The sequence below is a fragment of the Giraffa tippelskirchi genome, chromosome 9, assembly GCF_054371585.1.
Source record: "Giraffa tippelskirchi isolate mGirTip1 chromosome 9, T2T-mGirTip1v1.2.pri, whole genome shotgun sequence".
Classification (NCBI taxonomy): Eukaryota; Metazoa; Chordata; class Mammalia; order Artiodactyla; family Giraffidae; genus Giraffa; species Giraffa tippelskirchi.
Window position 1 is genome coordinate 91,063,968 of NC_137283.1, and position 21,165 is coordinate 91,085,132.

Sequence of the window (21,165 nt, forward strand, 5' to 3'; positions counted from 1 at the left end):
AAATCGGGATTTTTTTTAGCCAGTTAATTTTTTAAAGTGTTGCTTTAATTTGTAAGTTTTTTAAAACAAAATACTGTCATTTTGAAGAGATTGATATGTTGGAGAATTTTGTGATCATGATGTCTCACAGTTTGTTGGCAAGCAAGCAGACGCTGAGGAGGAAATTAACTCCTTTCTCTGGAGAAGATTAGTGTAACATTCAGATCTGCTGATTTCCTTTATTATGACTAGCATCATAGAAATTTACATTCCTTTAAATTTATGTATAGCACACACAGAGTGCAGCGAGCTACATAATATTTGTTGATTAATAAACTTTTTTAGGACAGAAAATGGATTGTGTGACTTGGCATAAGAAAAATACATATTAAAAAATATATGAAATTTCTGTTGCAGCTTTATTTTCTTGAAGCTCTAGTGTATGTGAGAAACCATGGTTTTGTTTACAGAGCAAGGCCTAAAGTTCTTAGATACAAGTGCTTTGTTTTTAGAAATTAACTTGGAAGACAGACTATGCGTGAAGGGTTCACTGTGATGGACTGTGTTGGCTTCCGACTTCTGTTTCAGATTGGGAGCACGTGCAGCCTCCACTGTGGCTCCAGACACTGATGAATGCTTGCAGCCAAGCAAGTGATTTCAGTGTGCAGAGTGTTGCCATTTCACTAGTGATGGACCTGGTAGGACTGACTCAGTCTGTGGCCATGGTCACTGGAGAAAACATCAATAGTGTGGAGCCTGCCCAGCCCTTAAGTCCAAACCAGGGACGAGTAGCTGTGGTGATTAGACCTCCTCTCACACCGGGCAATCTGAGATACATAGCTGAGAAGACTGAATTTTTCAAGGTAAGTTCTAAGAACTACAAGCATGACTAAGATGAGACTCGACGTGATTTGCTCAGCAGAGATTTCAAAGATGATAGTCAGGCTTCATTGAACACCTCTTAACATCATGCTGTAAGGAAAAGATACCATATACCATATTTGATCAGTACTGCTTGGCCAATCCTGTCCTCAGTTTTGTGAGGAGGAGAAAAGAATAAGGGGAGTATTGGGATAAAAAGAAAAGTTCATTTATACTGTAAAATATATTTCCAGATGAAGTAGTTGTAACACTTTTGCTTTTCATAGAGTACAATCTCAGGTCTCCAAAATGTCCAGAAAAAGTTTTCCAACCCTAAATTGTCTGATGATCATCTGTAATACATGATGTCATTCAGAAAAAAATGCATATCCTTTGATTTGTTTCACAGCAGTACATATGATATCCTTGGCATAGAAAGAACATCAGGTATATTTTGCTTAAGCAGGTAGATTCTTTATATATAAAAAATTTTAATCTTCAAGTTATTGTGTCCCTCAGATAGTCCGTCCAGCTAGATTAGAGTTGGGTCCTATCATGTGGTCATGGTGAATCCTGATGACTGACTGGTGCCTTTTTATTAGTGCTGTCGTAGATCACCATCTGCTGTGTTAACACATGTAGTGCTGAAATACACACAGCCTATTTTATGTTTTAAGAAGTTTGGATATTTGAACTATGAATTATATTTCACTTTGCGACATACAACCGTAACATTAAACTTCCTTCAGTGTGGGGTTTACATCCTCTTAAAGATAGTGTATTCTAGCATCACTTTACTAAACGTCACTAAAATAGTGAAATGGGGTCTTATCTGGGCCCTGTAAAAAGTGCTAACGTATCTGATGTTTAAAGTAAATTTAGTTAAAGGACTGTCTGTCGTAAGAGATCCTAAAAACCTGGATGATGAGAAGTAAGCAGATGGAAAGCTACACGTTTAAATCTCATTTCAGTGACATAATGAGTATTAAGACCTTCTAGGTCTGGCAGTCAGAGGCTTGTTTGTACCTAATACGAAATGTTTAAAAGTTCTCATTTACAATTGTATAACACTGTGACTTTTGCATCTTTTTTTTTTTCATAGCATGTAGCTTTAACATTGTGGAACCAGCTGGGAGATGTGACGCCTCAGCACCACCAGAAGAGTGTGGAACTGTTTTATCAGTTACATAACTTGGTTCCTTCGTCCAGCATCTGTGAGGATGTGATAAGTCAGCAGTTAACCCATAAAGATAAGGTAAATTCTTCTCTGTTGGTCCTGTGCCCACCCTACCCACTGCTCCCATTATACTGAAAGGTAAATTAAGGAAACCCTATGAAAATTGTGGCATCTGGTGTCTGAATAAGATAACTTCATTCAGAATGATTATCATATCTTTAAAATAAATGACTTCTATTCTTCTTAGAGGAAAGTTATTTATAAAAAGTGACAGTAATATGAAAATCAAGCAACCCAAATCAAATGCTGGGTTTATTTTGTGATTCAGGAGTGAAGAGTGATGATTCAAGTTGTTGGCGGTCTGAGTTCTCGGGTCATTTAAAGATTATTCAGTGGTCTCAGTTATGAAACTGGTAGATTCATTTACTAATGTGTGTGAAGTGATATTTGTAAGTTACAGAATGCTAATATGTGAGGTTATGGGCTTCCCTGATGGCTCAAATGGTAAAGAATCTGCCTGCAATGCAGGAGACCTGGGTTCAGTCCCTCAGTCAGGAAGATCCTCTGGAGAAGGGAATGGCTATCCACTCCAGTATTCTTGCCTGGAGGATTCCATGGACAGAGAATAAATAAGGATTTTGTATCCTATGTATATGAAGTGTGATTCATAAGTGTCAGTTAAAGATGGCTGAGTTATAAGCAAGCCTGAAAAGAAGCTGTAATGATCATTCTGGTTGACCTGGTCAGGGAAACCTAATGAAGTTTGTGGTCTTCCTGTGTCTGCTCTCTTATATTAATAGAAAATTTTATTGAACAGCTTTTAGAAGTGGATTGCCCTCATTTTAAAAAATTCTAAATACTAGTGAGTTTGAATAGGTTATATTCCAAAAGGCTTTGTGTTGAGTAAATGAAGCATTTGGCGGCAGGGAAGTGGCAAATGGAGTGAATGAGAGGAATCAAAAGTTTATTCCAAGAGAAATGTTAATATTCCAGCTCTCCTTCAATACATTCTTTCAGAATTGTTCAGAAATTTTTAAATAAAGCCTTGTATTTTAATCTAATAGTTTGTTTTACATTAAGTATAAATTTAGGACAAGCTATATCCCTGTTTACTTGTATAATGTTTCTAAGTTCTGAATAAGGATATTATATATCCATGAAAAAATTAAAGTATCAGTTATTACTTACTTTTTTTTATGTGTTTGTATTGGTTGATGTACAAACGCAAGCTTCATTGGAAAAGCATTTATTAAGCCCACAGGAAAAGCAGGCATTCCTCTAACCTGTCACAAACAGTTTAGACAGTTGCAGTCTGATTTGGGGGATCATTTACTTGATGATTTCTACAAATGCTGGAGAAAGACTATATAATTTCTTATAATATTATAATTTCTACTAATGCATTATTATCTAATATCAAATACTGATCATTCTAAATAATTTATTCTTACATTATTTTATCCATTGTTATCACATAATCTTTTCCAAATAATCCCAAAAGTGATGTAATAGTTTTTGTGTAGAAATAGTTTCTTTAGGCCTTAAATTTTTAATCTAATAAGCCAGCTTTATAAGTGATGATAAATTCATTTGGAATTAATATATAATTTCTGGGAGCAAAAGCAAATTATATAGTGCCATAAAATTAGTTTTGACTACTGTGTACTTAGATTAAAATGAAGGGGAAAGTGCTTCCTGTAGTCAAGATATAGTAACATGCACATTATTAGTTCTTTCCATCCCCTGTTATGAAATAATCTGGTAAACTAATCACCTAAACTAAATAATAACTTATATGGCAGCATGAGATGATCCTTTAGGTTAATATTTCTGTATATATTTAAGTATTTTATGCATTTCTGTTTCCATAAAAAAAATACAGCTTATTTCAGCATGTACTGGAATACTGTGAACACTGAACATAATACTGTCTTAAATAGCAACTTTTTTTTTACTAAAAATCACTCAATATATTCATGGATAATAAAATCATCTCCCATATTTGTCCTCAGAAAATAAGGATGGAAGCACATGCAAAGTTTGCAGTTCTTTGGCATCTAACAAGGGACCTCCATATAAATAAGTCCTCATCTTTTGCACGGTCTTTCGACAGGTTGGTTACATTTAATGTTCAGGTTTTTTGGAGGGGAAGTGAAGTAGAAAAGAGTAACTTTTATTGCTTTGCCAGGCAAAAGGGGCCACAGTGGGCTAATACCCTCAAGATTGTGTGACCCTTATATTCAGGTTTTATAGTAAGATATCTTAATGATTCCTTTCTTGAATCCCCTGGCTAATTTGGCAGGAGTAGGAGAGAGCAATTTGCAGATTTTATAAAGAGAATTTATAAGTTATTTTTTTAATCTAAGCTATATTAAAAGGCATGGCATTTTCATTTATCTAACCAATTTTCCCTTTGTATTTCTGGAGCACCCAGTGCCCCTTCCTTTCATCGGGTGACCTCATCAAGTTCCTACCATGTGCCAGGCACCATGCTAAGTGTCAGGGATATAGCAACAGATGCAGCCTTCTTGAGTCTACATTCAGTGAAATTTCATATAAATAGTAGATAGTATAAGTGTTTCTCTAGCGATTATTCCCAGTCTTGCCTGAATCAGAATCTACAACTAAAATACTGACAGATCACTTCTGTGGATTCAAAAACTCTACAGTTAGTTGCCTGAGAGTGGTTTTGCTGTTTGTCTGGACTACATAGATGACTCAGACATCAGAAATAAGATTTGCATTAACTTCCAAGGAGATGCCATTTATAAGTAGATTTACATACATCAACATCAGATGGCAGGCTCACCAGAAAGTCTCATCAAGGTGGCCCCAAATCTAACTATGCTTGAAGCCCCACTCAGCATCAGATGCATGTTTTGCTGGATGTTATCTCAGCTGGTATAAAGCAGCATCACCATTCTCTAATGGTGTGCTACCAAACCCTTCTAGTAAACTCAGGGTACTTCACAAATACCACCTCTAATTCAGTAACCACCTGTTCTCATCATGACAGTGAAGTTAAGTGATTTGCCCAAGATCATCATACATGAGATAAAGCAGATGGCCCAGGTTTATCTTTGGTTTTCTGATCCCAAATCATACCTCCACACCTTTCACAGAAGGTCTTTCCTTGAATTAAGCACATGGCTTCAACTCATAAAGAGAATGGAAGCAAAGGAGCACAGAACAACATCAAGAGAGTGTTGACTTGTAGAGGGGTCTGTGTTTAGTGACACGAACAGTAATATGGTGCTAAAACAGACTAATTCTCAAGTTTTTTTCTTCTTTTTTTTTAGTACTTACCTTTTTTTTTTTTTTTATAAATTTATTTATTTTACTTGGGGGCTAATTACTTTACAATATTGTAATAGTTTTTGCCATACATTGACAAGAATCAGCCATGGGTTTACATGTGTACTTACAGTACTTACCTTATAGAAATAATGTATGTGTGTGAAATTTCAAAAAATACAAGTGTATAAGAAAAGAGAGAGGACTGTTTTCTCCTTTCTTATTGTATCTACTGAGACTGGGGATTAAGGTTATTAAAACTCTGTAGTCAAAAGTTATTCTGAAGTATAATTACTTTAAAATAGTTAATTCAAAGTAAGAAATACAACTTACAGTAATGTTAATTTAAAAAAAAATTAGAGTGTTAAAACTAAAGGAGATTTTCTGCTCTTTGTTTTAATTTTTGGTGTTTATTGTAGGTCACTGTTCATCATGTTAGACAGCCTTAACAGTCTTGATGGTTCCACCAGCTCTGTGGGACAAGCCTGGCTGAACCAAGTCCTACAAAGACATGATATCGCGAGAGTTTTGGAACCACTGCTACTGCTCTTACTGCATCCCAAAACTCAGAGGGTTTCAGTGCAGCGAGTACAAGCAGAACGTGACTGGAATAAGGCTCCCTGTTTTCCTGGAGAGGAGAGTGACAAGCATTCCATGCAGAACTTTTCCTGCAATAATGGTGACTATCACGTGGAATTAGAGCAACTTTATTTAGAATCAAATTAATAAATAGAGAGAGAGGCGAACACACATCAGTGATTGTCAGGAGAACCAAACGTGAGAATTTCTCCACGGGCTGATTTTTTTTCCCTCTGCATGCAATAGCGCTGCTTGCCTGTGTCAGTATGTACCTCATCACTGACCATCTTAGAGGACCTGGGTCTCTGTCATCAATTGACTCTTTCAGGGGAGGCATTAGCATAGCCCTGGTCAGACACGTTCTTCAGTATTAGCAAATAACCTGTAAACTTCATAGTCCTGGTCCTGCAGGGTTCTGTAGATACTCCACTGGCAGTCTACAGTAAGCTTTTAGTGCACGTTTCTATTTCAGCTGTCATTTCCCTCATCTGTAAAATGAGGATGATTATACCCAGCTCTCAAAACTTCACGGTGAGCGTTACACGTGGTCATGTTAGTGACATGCTTAGTGCAGTGACTGGCATATAAGTGTTTGATAGATGTTCACTATTATGATGAATATTTGATAAATATTTGCTATTACTATTAATAGAATACTATTACTAATAATAATGATTAATAGACATTCACAAACTGTCAAATGATACCCTCTATAATACACCAGTAATGGCCCCTTAGATTATTGTACTTTACAGACAAAGGAATCAATTTCATTTATCTCTCTTGTAAAATAATCCTGTAAGGTCAGTCATGAAAAGGTCATGTCACCGATGACGCTGTGGCTTTGTCAGTCTCACAGCTGGTGGGTGGTAAAGTTAGAACGGAACTGTGCTCCTGCTTCATCTTGAGTGTGTTTCTACAGAGCCATGATTCCTTTCTCTAGCTTCCTTTCCGCAGCTTCCCCTGAATCCTCTTAAGAACATGCTCCGCTCTGCTTATCACCAGCACGTCTTTGCATTAACAGTTTGCCTGCCGTAGTTCCTACCTGTCTGCTGAATTCTCACCTCTCTGAGATCATTCTCAGACCTCATCTGTGGTGTCATGATGCTTTCCCTGAATTTGAAGCTTCTGATTTTTCACTTCTTGCATGAAACTAAGCCTTCCACCCTCTCTGAAGAAATCTCCCCCAAAAGCACAGAAATGGATATTTGTGATCCCCTACTCGTTTTAAAACTTCTCAGAGTAAAGAGTCTTGTTTTTCCCTTTCCTCACCCTCTTCTCATTTAGGGCCTTACTCAAACTAGATAATTTATAAATGCTTGTTGAATCAGGTTAAAATCAAGGAGATTATGTATTTATATATTAACTATATACTGAACTATTTTAAAAGAATGTCGTATTTGGGGATAAGGGCAATGTTTTATATTTCATCTCTGTTAAATATGCTGTTTTGTTTAATTCAGTTGAATAGGCCTTCTAATGTTGAGTTGTCTTTATTAAATTCTAATTAATAGTCATCTACATAATTTTCTAACTTAAAAGATCTAACATATTAATAAACATTTTAATAGAAAAATAAAAGTAGGTAATGAAAGTAATGATTAAAAAATCTTGTTCGGTTTACATTTCAATTATTTCAATGTATTTTGTATTGTTTTTCTTTACTCTCTTTCTTTGCCAGTAAGCCAAGTACAACTCACGGCATCAAAAGGAAATGGTGAAAAGACACTTACCATGGACGAAATGGAGAACTTCAGCCTTACTGTTAATCCATTAAGTGACAGACTGTCCCTCCTAAGTACCAGCAGTGAGACGATCCCTATGGTTGTGTCTGACTTCGATCTGCCAGAGCAGCAGATAGAAACACTTCAGAGGTCTGACTCGGGGTGTTCTCAGTCCTCTGCTGGGGACAACTTGAGTTACGAAGCCGATCCTGAGAACGTGACTGCGCAAGACGAGTGCCAGGCGCCAAGCGCAGGCTTCCCAGATGATGATGTTCAGCAGGTGGTCTTTGACCTGATATGTAAAGTTGTCAGTGGCCTCGAAGCAGAATCTGCATCAGTGACATCTCAGTCAGAAATTGAAGGGCTGCCCCCAAAGGACAGTGATGTGGATCCAGGCGAGGAGGTGACTAGCAACGAAGATCAGCCTGCTCAGCAGAGCCAGAGTGCTTTGCTGAGTAACGACAGTTCTCAGTTTCTGTCTGTGTCTGCAGAGGGAAGCTGTGAGTGTATGCCAAATGGAATTTCCAGAAACAGCTCCTCACCTTGTATTTCAGGAACCGCACAGACTTTCCACGACTCTTCTGTTGCTTCTACAGAAACCAGATCTCGACAGAGAAGTCACAGTAGCATTCAGTTCAGCTTCAAAGAAAAATTATCAGAAAAAGTCTCTGAGAAAGAAACAATTGTTAAGGAGTCAGGTAAACAACCAGGCGCAAAACCGAAAGTAAAACTTGCCAGAAAAAAGGATGATGACAAGAAGAAACCTTCAAACGAAAAACTCAAGCAGACCAGTGTTTTCTTCAGTGATGGTCTGGATTTAGAGAACTGGTATAGCTGTGGAGAGGGAGAAATTTCTGAAATTGAGAGTGACGTGGGTTCTCCAGGATCACGAAAATCTCCCAATTTCAACATCCATCCTCTCTATCAACATGTGCTTTTGTATCTCCAGTTATACGATTCGTCCAGGACTCTGTATGCTTTTTCAGCCATCAAGGCCATCTTGAAAACTAACCCCATTGCTTTTGTAAATGCCATTTCAACCACTAGTGTAAATAACGCATATACACCTCAGTTGTCTCTGCTTCAGAATCTTTTGGCCAGACACCGGATTTCTGTTATGGGCAAAGATTTTTATAGTCACATTCCAGTGGACTCAAATCATAACTTCCGGAGTTCTATGTACATAGAAATCCTTATTTCTCTCTGTTTGTATTATATGCGTAGCCATTACCCGACTCATGTCAAGGTTACAGCACAAGATTTAATAGGCAATCGAAACATGCAGATGATGAGCATCGAAATTTTGACACTCCTCTTCACGGAGCTGGCAAAAGTCATAGAAAGCTCAGCAAAAGGTTTCCCTAGTTTTATCTCTGATATGTTATCTAAGTGCAAAGTTCAGAAAGTGATTCTTCACTGTTTGCTGTCATCTATCTTTAGTGCACAGAAATGGCACAGTGAAAAGGTGGCAGGTAAGAACATGATTGCTGTGGAAGAAGGTTTCTCAGAGGACAGCCTGATCAATTTCTCCGAAGATGAATTTGACAATGGCAGCACACTCCAGTCACAACTTCTCAAAGTGCTTCAGAGGCTCATTGTTCTCGAACACAGGGTAATGACTATCCCTGAAGAGAACGAAACCGGTTTTGATTTTGTGGTGTCTGATCTGGAGCACATCAGTCCCCATCAGCCCATGACTTCTCTTCAGTATTTGCATGCGCAGCCAATCACATCTCAAGGCATGTTCCTCTGTGCAGTGATACGAGCTTTACATCAACACTGTGCCTGTAAGATGCACCCACAGTGGATTGGTTTAATCACATCTACTCTGCCTTACATGGGAAAAGTTCTCCAGAGAGTGGTTGTTTCTGTGACACTACAGCTTTGTAGAAATTTAGATAATTTAATTCAACAGTACAAATATGAAACAGGATTATCTGATAGTAGGTAAGAATTGATTTTTAATTTTGTCATTATTGACATTTTTTACATGTATGACCACTTCATCATCTAGAAAGTCAGTTGCAATTTGGGTAAATAAATTAGAGGTTATTGTTAGGTTACACAGAGTATGTTATTTTCATAAAGAAGAAAATTTAGGAAGAGTATCCATAAAAGAATCAAGAATGGAAAACAGAAGGAATAGATAAACAGGACTTTTTTTCTCCACAGAGCTGAAATTAATTTTGACTCTCTTCTTGACTGAGCTGGCAAAAGTAGCAGAAAGTTTTGCAAGGGGTTTCCCTGGTTTATCTGATATGTTGATCTAAGTGCAAGTTAATGTCACACTAAAATTAATTTAAAATTATGAATAATTACTTTCCCATCTGATTTTATTTCTTGTTTTGCATTTTCATTGTCTGATGTCGAATTTTATCTATATCCCCAGGCCATACTCAAAATTAATCTTTATCCAGGTGTTTAATAGACTAGTGTCTGATTTATCTCCTGTGTGAGCTCAGGTACTGGATATAAGAAAACTGGCTGTATCCTTTAATACTGATACGCCTGCCATTACATGGTTGCCAGAGATTTTCTGGCTGTATTTATTTTGTTAAGAATTTGTTATCCCAAAAGAACTTTAGTACATTTAATGTGTCACACTTATTTTATTAGATGAGGATATAAAAGCTTCTGATTTATTTATTTAGTCATTTATTTATATAATATTATTGAGCCCTTACTGTGTGCTTAGCACATGCTGGACATTTATTATTGATGAAACGCGAACTTCTTGTTCACAGAACTTGTATTCACATGGATACATTTTCTTTCAGGCCTCTGTGGATGGCATCAATTATCCCACCAGATATGATTCTTACCCTTTTGGAAGGGATCACAGCCATTATCCACTACTGTTTGTTGGATCCTACTACACAATATCACCAAGTGAGACTGCACAAACATTTGACTGGTTTTTAAAGACTGTGAGGCCTAATAAGTCCCCCTTTGTAAACCTCAGTAAATGATATGTTTCTTTTTCCCCTGACTTTGATAGCTTTTGGTCAATGTAGATCACAAACACCTGTTTGAAGCCCGCAGTGGAATCCTTTCGATCCTTCACATGATCATGTCCTCAGTGACACTGCTTTGGAGCGTGCTGCATCAGGCTGATTCTTCAGAAAAAATGACTATTGCTGCATCTGCCTCTGTTACCACTATTAACCTTGGAGCCACAAAGGTTAGATAATTCACATATCAAGTAATTTTAACTATTTTCTTGAAACGACATTAAAAAATTCACACTTTTTAAGCATATTTAACACATTTTTTTTAAAGTAAATTTAAAGCGCTGTAGTACTCTCACCACAATCTAATGTTTGAACATAGCCGTCACCACAAAGAGATTCTTCATGCCCATCTGCAGGCACTTGGTTCCCATCCCTAACCACCATCAACCCTTAATCTGTTTTCTCTGTACATCAGTTTGCTTTTTCAGGCCATTTCCTATAAAAAAGAAATTATACATTATTTGGTCTTTTGTGTCTAACTTCTTTCATGTGACATATTTTTGAGATTCAGTCATACATGTTATAACTTTATTCCGTTTTTAGAACATTTCAAGCTGACATTTTAATATGGAAATCTCTGCTGGAAAATAGTTCAGCAATATGTACAGAGATCTTTAAGTTACATAGTTTTTGACCTAGTAATCTTCTTTAGTAATGAATTCTAAAGGAATCAAAATTATGTAACTATGTATAATATAAATATTATGGGCTTCCCTCATAGCTCAGTCGGTAAAGAATCTGCCTGCAATGCAGGAGACCCAGGTTCGATTCCTGGGTCGGGAAGATCTCCTGGAGAAGGAAATGGCAACCCACTCCAGTATTCTAGCCTGGAGAATCCCATGGACAGAGGAGCCTGGCAGGCTACACTCCATGGTGTCACAAGAGTCAGACACGACTTAGTGACTACACCACCACCACCATAGCGTTATTTAATGGCAGAAAAAAAGAGATCCTAAACAATAAGGAAACGGTTAAGTAACTTATTTACTCAGTGTTACATTGTGTCACCACTAATAATCATGGTTTTGAAGAATTCTTAGTGGATGGAAAGTGCTTAAAAGTTTAGTAAAACAGGAATTTTACATAATTGAACAAATGTTGTATTTCTAATTATGTAAAAAAAATTATCTGCAGAAGAAGGAATAAAGAAAATTCATGAGCTAATAGTAATTATCTCAGGATGATGAAGTTAATGGTTGATTCAAAAATTTTTTTTCTTCTTATATTTTCAGATATTTCCCAAAGTTTCTTCTTTACATTTAGAGGGAAATTATGTGACTGTTTAAAAGCGTGTTTGCTATGGCAAGTCATCAAATTGATATCCCTCAATTACCTCATCTTCCTCCTGATCTGACTTCCTAGACCTGGGAGTCATGGGAGCACAGCTAGCACTGTGGAGGAGTGCTGGAAATCAATAGAAAATTTAAATAAAATGATGCTTTATTTTAATATTTGCATTATACTGTTACAGGTTATTTTTTTCCTTTTGAATTAAAATGACCATGGTTGCATCTCTTAACATTATTAAACTTTCCTCCACCGTTATTTACCACAGATACCATTATCTACCACTCCAGTATCCTTGGGCTTCCCTGGTGGCTTAGCTGGTAAAGAATCCGCCTGCAATGCGGGAGACATGGGTTCAATCCCTGGCTTGGGAAGATCCCCTGCAGAAGGGAACGGCTAACCACTCCAGTATTCTGACCTGGAGAATTGCATGGACTGTATAGTCCATGGGGTTGCGAAGAGTCGGACACAACTAAGTGACTTTCACTTCACTTCATTATCATGATTTAGGTGGTAAAACATACAAGTTCTGTATATTCTTCCAAGAAAAACTAAAAGTACAGTCCAGTTATTAATGCTTTCATAATTTTTAATGCACTTGTAATTTGCTCAAATTTTTTTAGAACTTGAGGCAGCAGATCCTAGAATTATTGGGGCCCATTTCAATGAATCATGGTGTTCACTTTATGGCTGCCATTGCCTTTGTATGGAATGAGAGAAGACAGAACAAAGCTCCCACCAGGACCAAGGTATGTGTTTATTTTTTCACTTGGTAAGCATATGGTGAATACATGCTGAGTTTCAATTTTCCATTAGTTGCAATGGGATTAAGGGCTGGAATGGGGTGGGTCGCAGAAAAGTAAGTTTGTCTTCCAGTTAGATAATAATATATTGCCTAAATTTCTTAAATATAAAAGATACTTTATGTGAAAAAAGAAATTCATATGATATTAAAACTGTACCTGTATAGAAATGGTAATTAGAGACAATGTGTTTTTTAAATGATAGTCATTTAAGGTGCATAGCAAGAGTATGGAGAGAAATTTTCACTTGATTAGCTTTTCATTACAATGTGACTGCTTAAATGTAATTCATATATTGTCGTTAGATTATATATCTGGAAATTTTGTTGCTTTGTGAGTTTGAAAGCTCAAAAAACTATTCTGTGTTGGATATAAATACTGACTCACTAGGATACTAAGTCTGTTAAATAATTTATTCCTATAAGATATGTGATTTGTCTAGCTGAAGGTTTCTAATCTTATTTTTGTGCTGATTTCATATTACATGTATGCTGACACATTTCAAGTAATAAAAAAATAAACATTCCATTTATATGACATTTTGCATGTAAGGATTCAGTAGTAACAGTTAGAACTGGACATGGAACAACAGACTGGTTCCAAATAGGAAAAGAAGTACGTCAAGCCTGTATATTGTCACCCTGCTTATTTAACTTATATACAGAGTACATCATGAGAAACGCTGGCCTGAAGGAAGCACAAGCTGGCATCAAGATTGCCGGGAGAAATATCAATAACCTCAGATATGTAGATGACACCACCATTATGGCAGAAAGTGAAGAAAAACTAAAGAGCCTCTTGATGAAAGTGAAAGAGGAGAGTGAAGAAGTTGGCTTAAAGCTCAACGTTCAGAAAACTAAGATCATGGCATGCGGTCCCATCACTTCATGGCAGATAGATGGGCAAACAGTGGAAAAAGTGGCTGACTTTATTTTTCTGGGCTCCAAAATCACTGCAGATGATGATTGCAGCCATGAAATTAAAAGACGCTTATTCCTTGGAAGGAAAGTTATGACCAACCTAGACAGCATATTAAAAAAGCAGAGACATTACTTTGCCAACAAAGGTCCATTTAGTCAAGGCTATGGTTTTTCCAGTGGTCATGTATGGATGTGAGACTTGGACTATAAAAAAAGCTGAGCGCAGAGGAATTGATGCTTTTGAACTGTGGTGTTGGAGAAGACTCTTGAGAGTCCCTTGGACTGCAAGGAGATCCAACCAGTCCATCCTAAAGGAAATCAGTCCTAAATATTCATTGGGAGGACTGATGTTGAAGCTGAAACTCCAATACTTTGGCCACCTGATGTGAAGAATTGACTCACTACAAAAGACCCTGATGCTGGGAAAGGCTGAAGGTGGGAGGAGAAGGGGACGACATAGGATGAGATGGCTGGATGGCATCACCGACTCGATGGACATGGGTTTGGGTGGACTCGGAGTTGGTGATGGACAGGGAGGCCTGACGTGCTGCGGTTCATGGCGTTGCAAAGAGTCGGGCACGGCTGAGCGACTGAACTGAACTGATTCAGTAGTAGATATTACATTGGACAGAATTGAGATCTTGGATTATTTAAAATTAGTTAAGCACATGTGGTTTAACATGGCATATTGAACACATGCATTTTTCTCTGCTCTTTTACGAAAAATGAGAGTGAAAAAATTTTAAATGACAAAACCTACAATGACAAAAAGTTGGGAGGGGTGACCACATAAGCGTGGTCATAAGTGTCATATGACCACAAGTGTCAAAAAGTTTTGCAAGACAAAAAACACATATCTGAGTTATAACTGACTTGGATATAATATCAGTTTTCTCTGCTCTACTGATTTGCTGCAAGCAAAGGATCAATTACCAATATAAATCTATAGACTGTCTGGAAGTAGAAGTTATCAGGTACTTCTAAAAGCAAAGAGTTAGGATGGGGCTGAAATCTGGAGGACTGATTGAAAGTGTATAGTTCCCTTTTCCCAACCAAAGCAGCCACCCACTTCTCTTACCTTACCCCATCAGGATACTGGAGTCAAGTTTACTTTGTGAAGAGTTTATGAAAAGAGACTCTTGATCCAAGGGCACAAGCTTCACAGTTCAGTTCAGTCGCTCAGTCGGTCTGACTCTGCGACCCCATGGACTGCAGCATGCCAGGCTCCCATCACCAACTCCCGGAGATTACTCAAACTCATATCCATCGAGTTGGTGATGCCATCTCATCCTCTGTCGTCACCTTCTCCTCCCACCTTCAGCCTTTCCCAGCATCAGGGTCTTTTGTAGTGAGTCAATTCTTCACATCAGGTGGCCAAAGTATTGGAGTTTCAGCTTCAACATCAGTCCTCCCAATGAATATTTAGGACTGATTTCGTTTAGGATGGACTGGTTGGATCTCCTTGCAGTCCAAGGGACTCTCAAGAGTCTTCTCCAACACCACAGTTCAAAAGCATCAATTCTTTGGCACTCAGCTCTCTTTATAGTCCAACTCTCACATCCATACATGACTAATGGAAAAACCATAGCTTTGACTAAATGGACCTTTGTTGGCAAAGTAATGTCTCTCCTTTTTCATATGCTGTCTAGGTTGGTCATAGCTTTTCTTCCAAGGAATAAGCGTCTTTTAATTTCATGGCTGCAGTCACCATCTGCAGTGATTTTGGAGCCCAAAAGAGTAAAGTCTGTCTAGGTTTCCATTGTTTCCCCATCTATTTGCCATGAAGTGATGGGACCAGATGCCATGATCTTAGTTTTCTGAATGTTGAGCTTTAAGCCAACCTTTTCACTCTCCTCTTTCACTTTCATCAAGTTTTTCTTTAGTTCTTCTTTGCTTTCTGCCATAAGGGTGGTGTCATCTGCATATCTGAGTTTATTGATATTTCTCCCAGCAATCTTGATTCCAGCTTGTGCTTCATCCAGCCCAGCATTTTGCATAATGTACTCTGCATATAAGTTAAAAAAGCCAGGTGACAATATGCAGCCTTGACATACTCCTTTCCCAGTTTGGAACCAGTCTGTTGTTCCAGGTCCAGTTCTAACTGTTGCTGCTTGACCTGCATACAGATTTCTCAGGAGGCAGGTCAGGTGGCCTGGTATTCCCATCTCTTGAAGAATTTTCCACAGTTTGTTGTGATCCACACAGTCAAAGGCTTTGGAGTAGTCAAAAACGCAGAAATAGATGTTTTTCTGGAACACTGTTACTTTTTCAGTGATCCAGCAGATGTTGGCAATTTGATCTCTGGTGCCTCTGCCTTTGCTAAATCCAGCTTGAACATCTGGAAATTCATGGTTCATGTACTGTTGAAGCCTGGCGTGGAGAATTTTGAGCATTACTTTGCTAGCATGTGAGATGAGTGCAATTGTGTGGTAGTTTAAACCTTTTTTGGCTTTGCCTTTCTTTGGGATTGGAATGAAAACTGACCTTTGCCAGTCCTGTGGCCAGTGCTGAGTTTTCCAAATTTGCTGACATATTGTATGCAGCACTTTCACAGCATCATCTTTTAGGATCTGAAATAGCTCAACTGGAATTCCATCACCTCCACTAGCTTTGTTCATAGTGATGTTTCCTAAGGCCCACTTGACTTCACATTTCAGAATGTCTGGCTCTAGATGAGTGATCACACAGCATGCTTATCTGGGTCGTGAAGATCTTTCTTGTATAGTTCTTCTGTGTATTCTTGCCACTTCTTCTTAATGTCTTCTGCTTCTATTAGGTCCATATCATTTCTGTCCTTTATTGAGCCCATCTTTGCCTGAAATGTTCCCTTGGTATCTCTAATTTTCTTGAGGAGATATCTAGTCTTTCTCATTCTATTGTTTTCCTCTATTTCTTTGCATTGATCACTGAGGAAGGCTTTCTTATGTCTCCTTGCTATTCTTTGGAACTCTGCATTCAGATGGGTGTATCTTTCCTTTTCTCCTTTGCCTTTAGCTTCTCTTCTTTTCTTAGCTGTTTGTAAGGCCTCCTCAGACAACCCTTTTGCCCTTTTGCGTTTTGTTTTCTTTGGGATGGTCTTGATCACTGCCTCCTGTACAATGTCACGAACCTCCATCCATATTTCTTCAGGCACTCTGTCTATCAGATCCAATCCCTTGAGTCTATTTGTCACCGCCACTGTATAATCGTAAGGGAGTTGACTTAGGTCATACCTGAATGGTCTGGTGGTTTTCCCTACTTTGTTCAATTTAAGTCTGAATTTGGCAATAAGGAGTTCATGATCTGAGCCACAATCAGCTTCCGATCTTGTTTTTGCTGACAGTATAGAGCTTCTCCATCTTTGGCTGCAAAGAATATAATCAATCTGATTTCAGTATTGACCATCTGGTGATGTCCATGTGTATAGCCTTCTCTTGTGTTGTTGGAAGAGGGTGGTTGCTATGACCAGTGTGTTCTCTTGGGAGAACTCTATTAGCCTTTGCCCTGCTTCATTCTGTACGCCAAGGCCAAATTTGCCTGTTCCTCCAGGTATTTCTTGACTCCCTACTTTTGCATTCCAGTCCCCTGTAATGAAAAGGACATCTTTTTTGGGTGTTAGCTCTAGAAGGTTTTGTAGATTTTCACAGAACCGTTCAACTTCAGCTTATTTAGCATTACTGCTCGGGGCATAGACTTGGATTACTGTGATATTGAATGGTTTGCCTTGGAAACGAAAAGAGATCATTGTCATTTTTGAGATTGCATCCAAGTAAAAGGTTCATACAGGTCGGAATTAGACATCATGCTGCAAATAGCAGTCAGGAAAAGTCTACGTTCTGAAAAATGGAATCAACCACACCCCAGCTGATGGCAGGAAGTCATTATGTTCCTCAGGTAGGAGTTTTTAGGATTCCTCTCTAGGAAAATGGCCTGACCAAGAAAAAAGACCTAAGCTACTGAAATTTTTGTGTCCCCTAACAACAACAACAACAAAAAAGGACTCCAATTCTAGGCTGCTGTCGCTACACAGGAAGGGCCACCTATCCAGTAGTCTTGCACCTAAATGCTTGGCTTCCCATCACCTTTTAATTTCTTTTTGAAAGGCAGTAGTAACATAGTTGTTAAGACCTCATACTTTGAATCCCGGTCCCTGGGGTTCAAATATTGACTTCTGCACTCACTAGCTATATGAGGTCCTCAGTATAGCATTACTGCTTTATGGGGTTGTAAGAATCAGAAGGGGAGGGAGGGAGGGAGGGTAGATGGAAAGTAGGAAGGGAGGGAGGAAGGGTATACACATTTATATGGCACTTACCAATACTTGGCACTTAATAAGGACTCTGTAAATATATTTGTGTATAGTTATTATTATTGCTGTGCTGTGCTTAGTCGTGTCCAACTCTGCGACCCCATGGACTATAGCTTGCCAGACTCCTCTGTCCATGGAATTCTCCAGGCAAGAATACTGGAGTGGATAGCCTATCCCTTCTCCAGGGAATCTTCCTGACTCAGGAATCAAACCAGGGTCTCCTGCATTGCAGGCAAATTCTTTACCAGCTGAGCTACCTCGGAAATAGATAGCTAAGGAATACCAGTCACATGAAGAAAGCCTCTGAAAATTAGATAAACACCAAAACAAGTAGATGGAGAAAGTCAAAAGTAATAGTGCAGGTAACAGAAGAAAATGTAAATTTCAACAGGTAAAATTATATTGCATCCATGAAATAAGAGATTATAAGAAGGACTATTGCAAAAATTTTAAATTGTCTTAAAATGTCAAAAATTTTTTATAGCAGAAGCAAAACAAAATCAGGATAAGAGAAGTGAAAGTAGATAAATATCAGATATAGAATGTAAATTTAGAGTTATGGAAAATAGAGGAAAGGAGATTTTTAAACTGGAGAAATGATACTGGAGGTGCAGTATCATTTGAAGAAAGAGAGAATAGAAAAAATGAGGGGAGAAAAGTATCTAAGAAATAGTACAAGGAAATTCCCCAGAAGTAAAGGAAATGAGTTTTTACAGGCACTATGAAAAGAGATCTGTCTACATAAAGATCAGCAAGTAATTTCAGATCACCAGAGATGAAGAGGAAGTCTGATAACCTTCTAAAGAGAAAATACTGGCCATATTCAATGGCTGATGTTATGACTTATCATTAGCAGCACTAGAAATTATCATTGGAAAGTTAGTTTCAATCTCTAGTACTTTACCCAGCCACAGTGTCACTCAGGTGAGTTTTGACTTTGAAGAGTCTCAAAAAAAATTGCAGTCGATTCACCCATTCTCAAATACTGTAAGATGTATCTCCAGCAGAGGAGGAATAAAACAAGAAAGAAGGCAGCATGGGATCCAAGAAATAGGAGTTCCAACACGGGAAAAAGGAAAGGCTGATGGTCGCAGGAAAAATATCAAGATGATACTATATAGCAAGCCTGGAGAGTACCAAACCAGGGCAGAACAGAAAGACATCTATCACAGATATCTCAAAAAACAGGCAGGAAGAGGAAAAGATAGATTATTATCTGATCTGATGTTTTTGAGTATGTAATTAGAGGAGATTTACAGTTGTTGAATTCCTTGGGGATAAACGTATGATGGAGAAGGCCAAGCAAACAAAAACAGTGTAGACACACCAATGCACTTGTGTATATGCACATACTTCTATTAAACATGTTGTGACAATTAAGGAAGATATTTTTATAAAGATAGAAGAATCCAACTGAAGTCATCCTGCAGAAGAATAACTATGTTTTCTTGTATATACTATCACATTTTTAAACACATTTACATATAAAACATTGTGAATAGGCCATTGTAATACTTTCCATTGATACATATTCATTTATTTCATACATCTTCTGGTTGATATGTAATTATTCATACATCTTTTATTTTTTCCATCATGATTTTAGTGAAAATTGGGGAAACATAAAATATGCATAAAGAATTCTTCATGTCATAAACCACTCTTAAATGAATGAAAGTAGGCATATGTAGTTCATCATATCCGGTGTTTCTTTATGAAAATCCTTAAAAACTATTAAAGTAAAAACAATTACATTGGGACTTGCCTGTGGTCCAGTGGCTAAGACTCTGTACTCTCAATGCAGGGGGCCTAGGCTTGATCCCTGGTTGGGAAGCTAGGTCCCACATACTGCACTATCTTAATAAAACAATTATATTTCTTTGAAGCAGATTATTTTATTAATGTAGACTTGTTAAGATTTTTCAGTTGGAATGAATAAATGAAGATTGTTTTAAAAATTGGCAAAAAAACAGTTTAGGAAAAACAAAAAGTCGTACAAGAGTAGACATGTATACTGATAATATACAACATAACTATAAGTAATCGTGTGAATATTGGGTGTGGATTTAAATGAAATTATGATGTAACTATGGTGGAAGGATAGGAAGAAGAGTGTAATAGAACCAGAACTTTCTCTTCTGAAGTAGGATGTCAGTAGATAATGTGTAAAATTGAAGAAAATATTCTGAAATAGGAAAAATAACAACCGTGAATATTACTCAGAAATGATAGGAAAGAGCCAAGAGTTGAGCCTGGTCATTTTGGGGCATAAGTGCAAGCACACTGCTATTTTTCTTAAAAGATGCCTTGTCCTATTTGTCTTTTTAAGACAATGTACATGTGTTATATTGATAAAAAATAAAATTTACCCAAAGTCATCAAGGGACATGAAAAGGCCTTTATATTAAAACAGGCCATAAAATATTCTCATAATTCTGTGATTTCTCTTAAAAGATTTACCTATACCCATACATAAGTGAATACAATGATGTGTTCTCCAGGTTATTCCTGCAGCCAGTGAAGAACAGCTCTTACTAGTAGAACTGGTTCGGTCTATCAGTGTCATGAGAGCAGAGACTGTTATACAGACTGTGAAAGATGTCTTAAAGCAGCCCCCAGCCATCGCCAAGGACAAGGTAAGAGGAGCTATCCTTTGATTTGTTTACAGTTGTGTTTCAGAGATGACCCTGGTAGGGAAGATATTTTTTGTACAGTGCATCCGTAATAGATTGCAGAGATGAGTACGTGTGTTCTCACTCAGCCCTAATAAAAACAGTTACCAGTATCTACAGCAACCTGCTGGCCTGTGAAGAGCAGTTCGCTGCTTGTAGCTCTGCATATGTATGTCTAAGGCAGTAAGTGTGGGACCAGATTCTTAGGTGAGAGTTTTCTGGTCACGTAGAGGAAAAGCACAGAAGCCAGAGCCCAAGGTCTGTTTACTTCAGTCGTTGCCGTTTTCACAGCTTCTTGCTGCTCTCTCTCTGGAATGAGGGTCTCAAGTCTGTAAGCTCCTCACATTTTGCTATAATTTTAGCTCTGCTGCTGCTAAATCACTTCAGCCGTGTCCGACTCTGTGCAACCCCATAGATGGTAGCCCACCAGGCTCCCCCATCCCTGGGATTCTCCAGGCAAGAACACTGGAATTTTAGCTCTAGTCACTGTCATTTCTTGACCATGTACAACCTGTGCTACCAAGAAGTGAATGACAAAGCCTATGCACTCCCAATGTGTTGTCTCTAGTT

The 21,165-nt window shown here is 38.0% G+C and overlaps 1 protein-coding gene across 17 annotated transcripts in view; it reads left to right on the plus strand.

The window, feature by feature from the left end:
* DOP1A (DOP1 leucine zipper like protein A) overlaps nt 1–21,165 on the plus strand; it is a 119,646-nt gene that overhangs the window by 77,961 nt on the left and 20,520 nt on the right. For all 17 annotated transcript variants that reach the window (XM_081530435.1, XM_081530439.1, XM_081530446.1 and 14 more), the window contains 9 exons: nt 568–842; nt 1,943–2,095; nt 4,030–4,130; nt 5,731–5,990; nt 7,572–9,561; nt 10,392–10,503; nt 10,613–10,795; nt 12,536–12,661; nt 20,425–20,559. In XM_081530435.1, the coding sequence (XP_081386561.1) occupies nt 568–842; nt 1,943–2,095; nt 4,030–4,130; nt 5,731–5,990; nt 7,572–9,561; nt 10,392–10,503; nt 10,613–10,795; nt 12,536–12,661; nt 20,425–20,559 (3,335 nt within the window). The remainder of the gene's footprint in view (nt 1–567; nt 843–1,942; nt 2,096–4,029; nt 4,131–5,730; nt 5,991–7,571; nt 9,562–10,391; nt 10,504–10,612; nt 10,796–12,535; nt 12,662–20,424; nt 20,560–21,165) is intronic.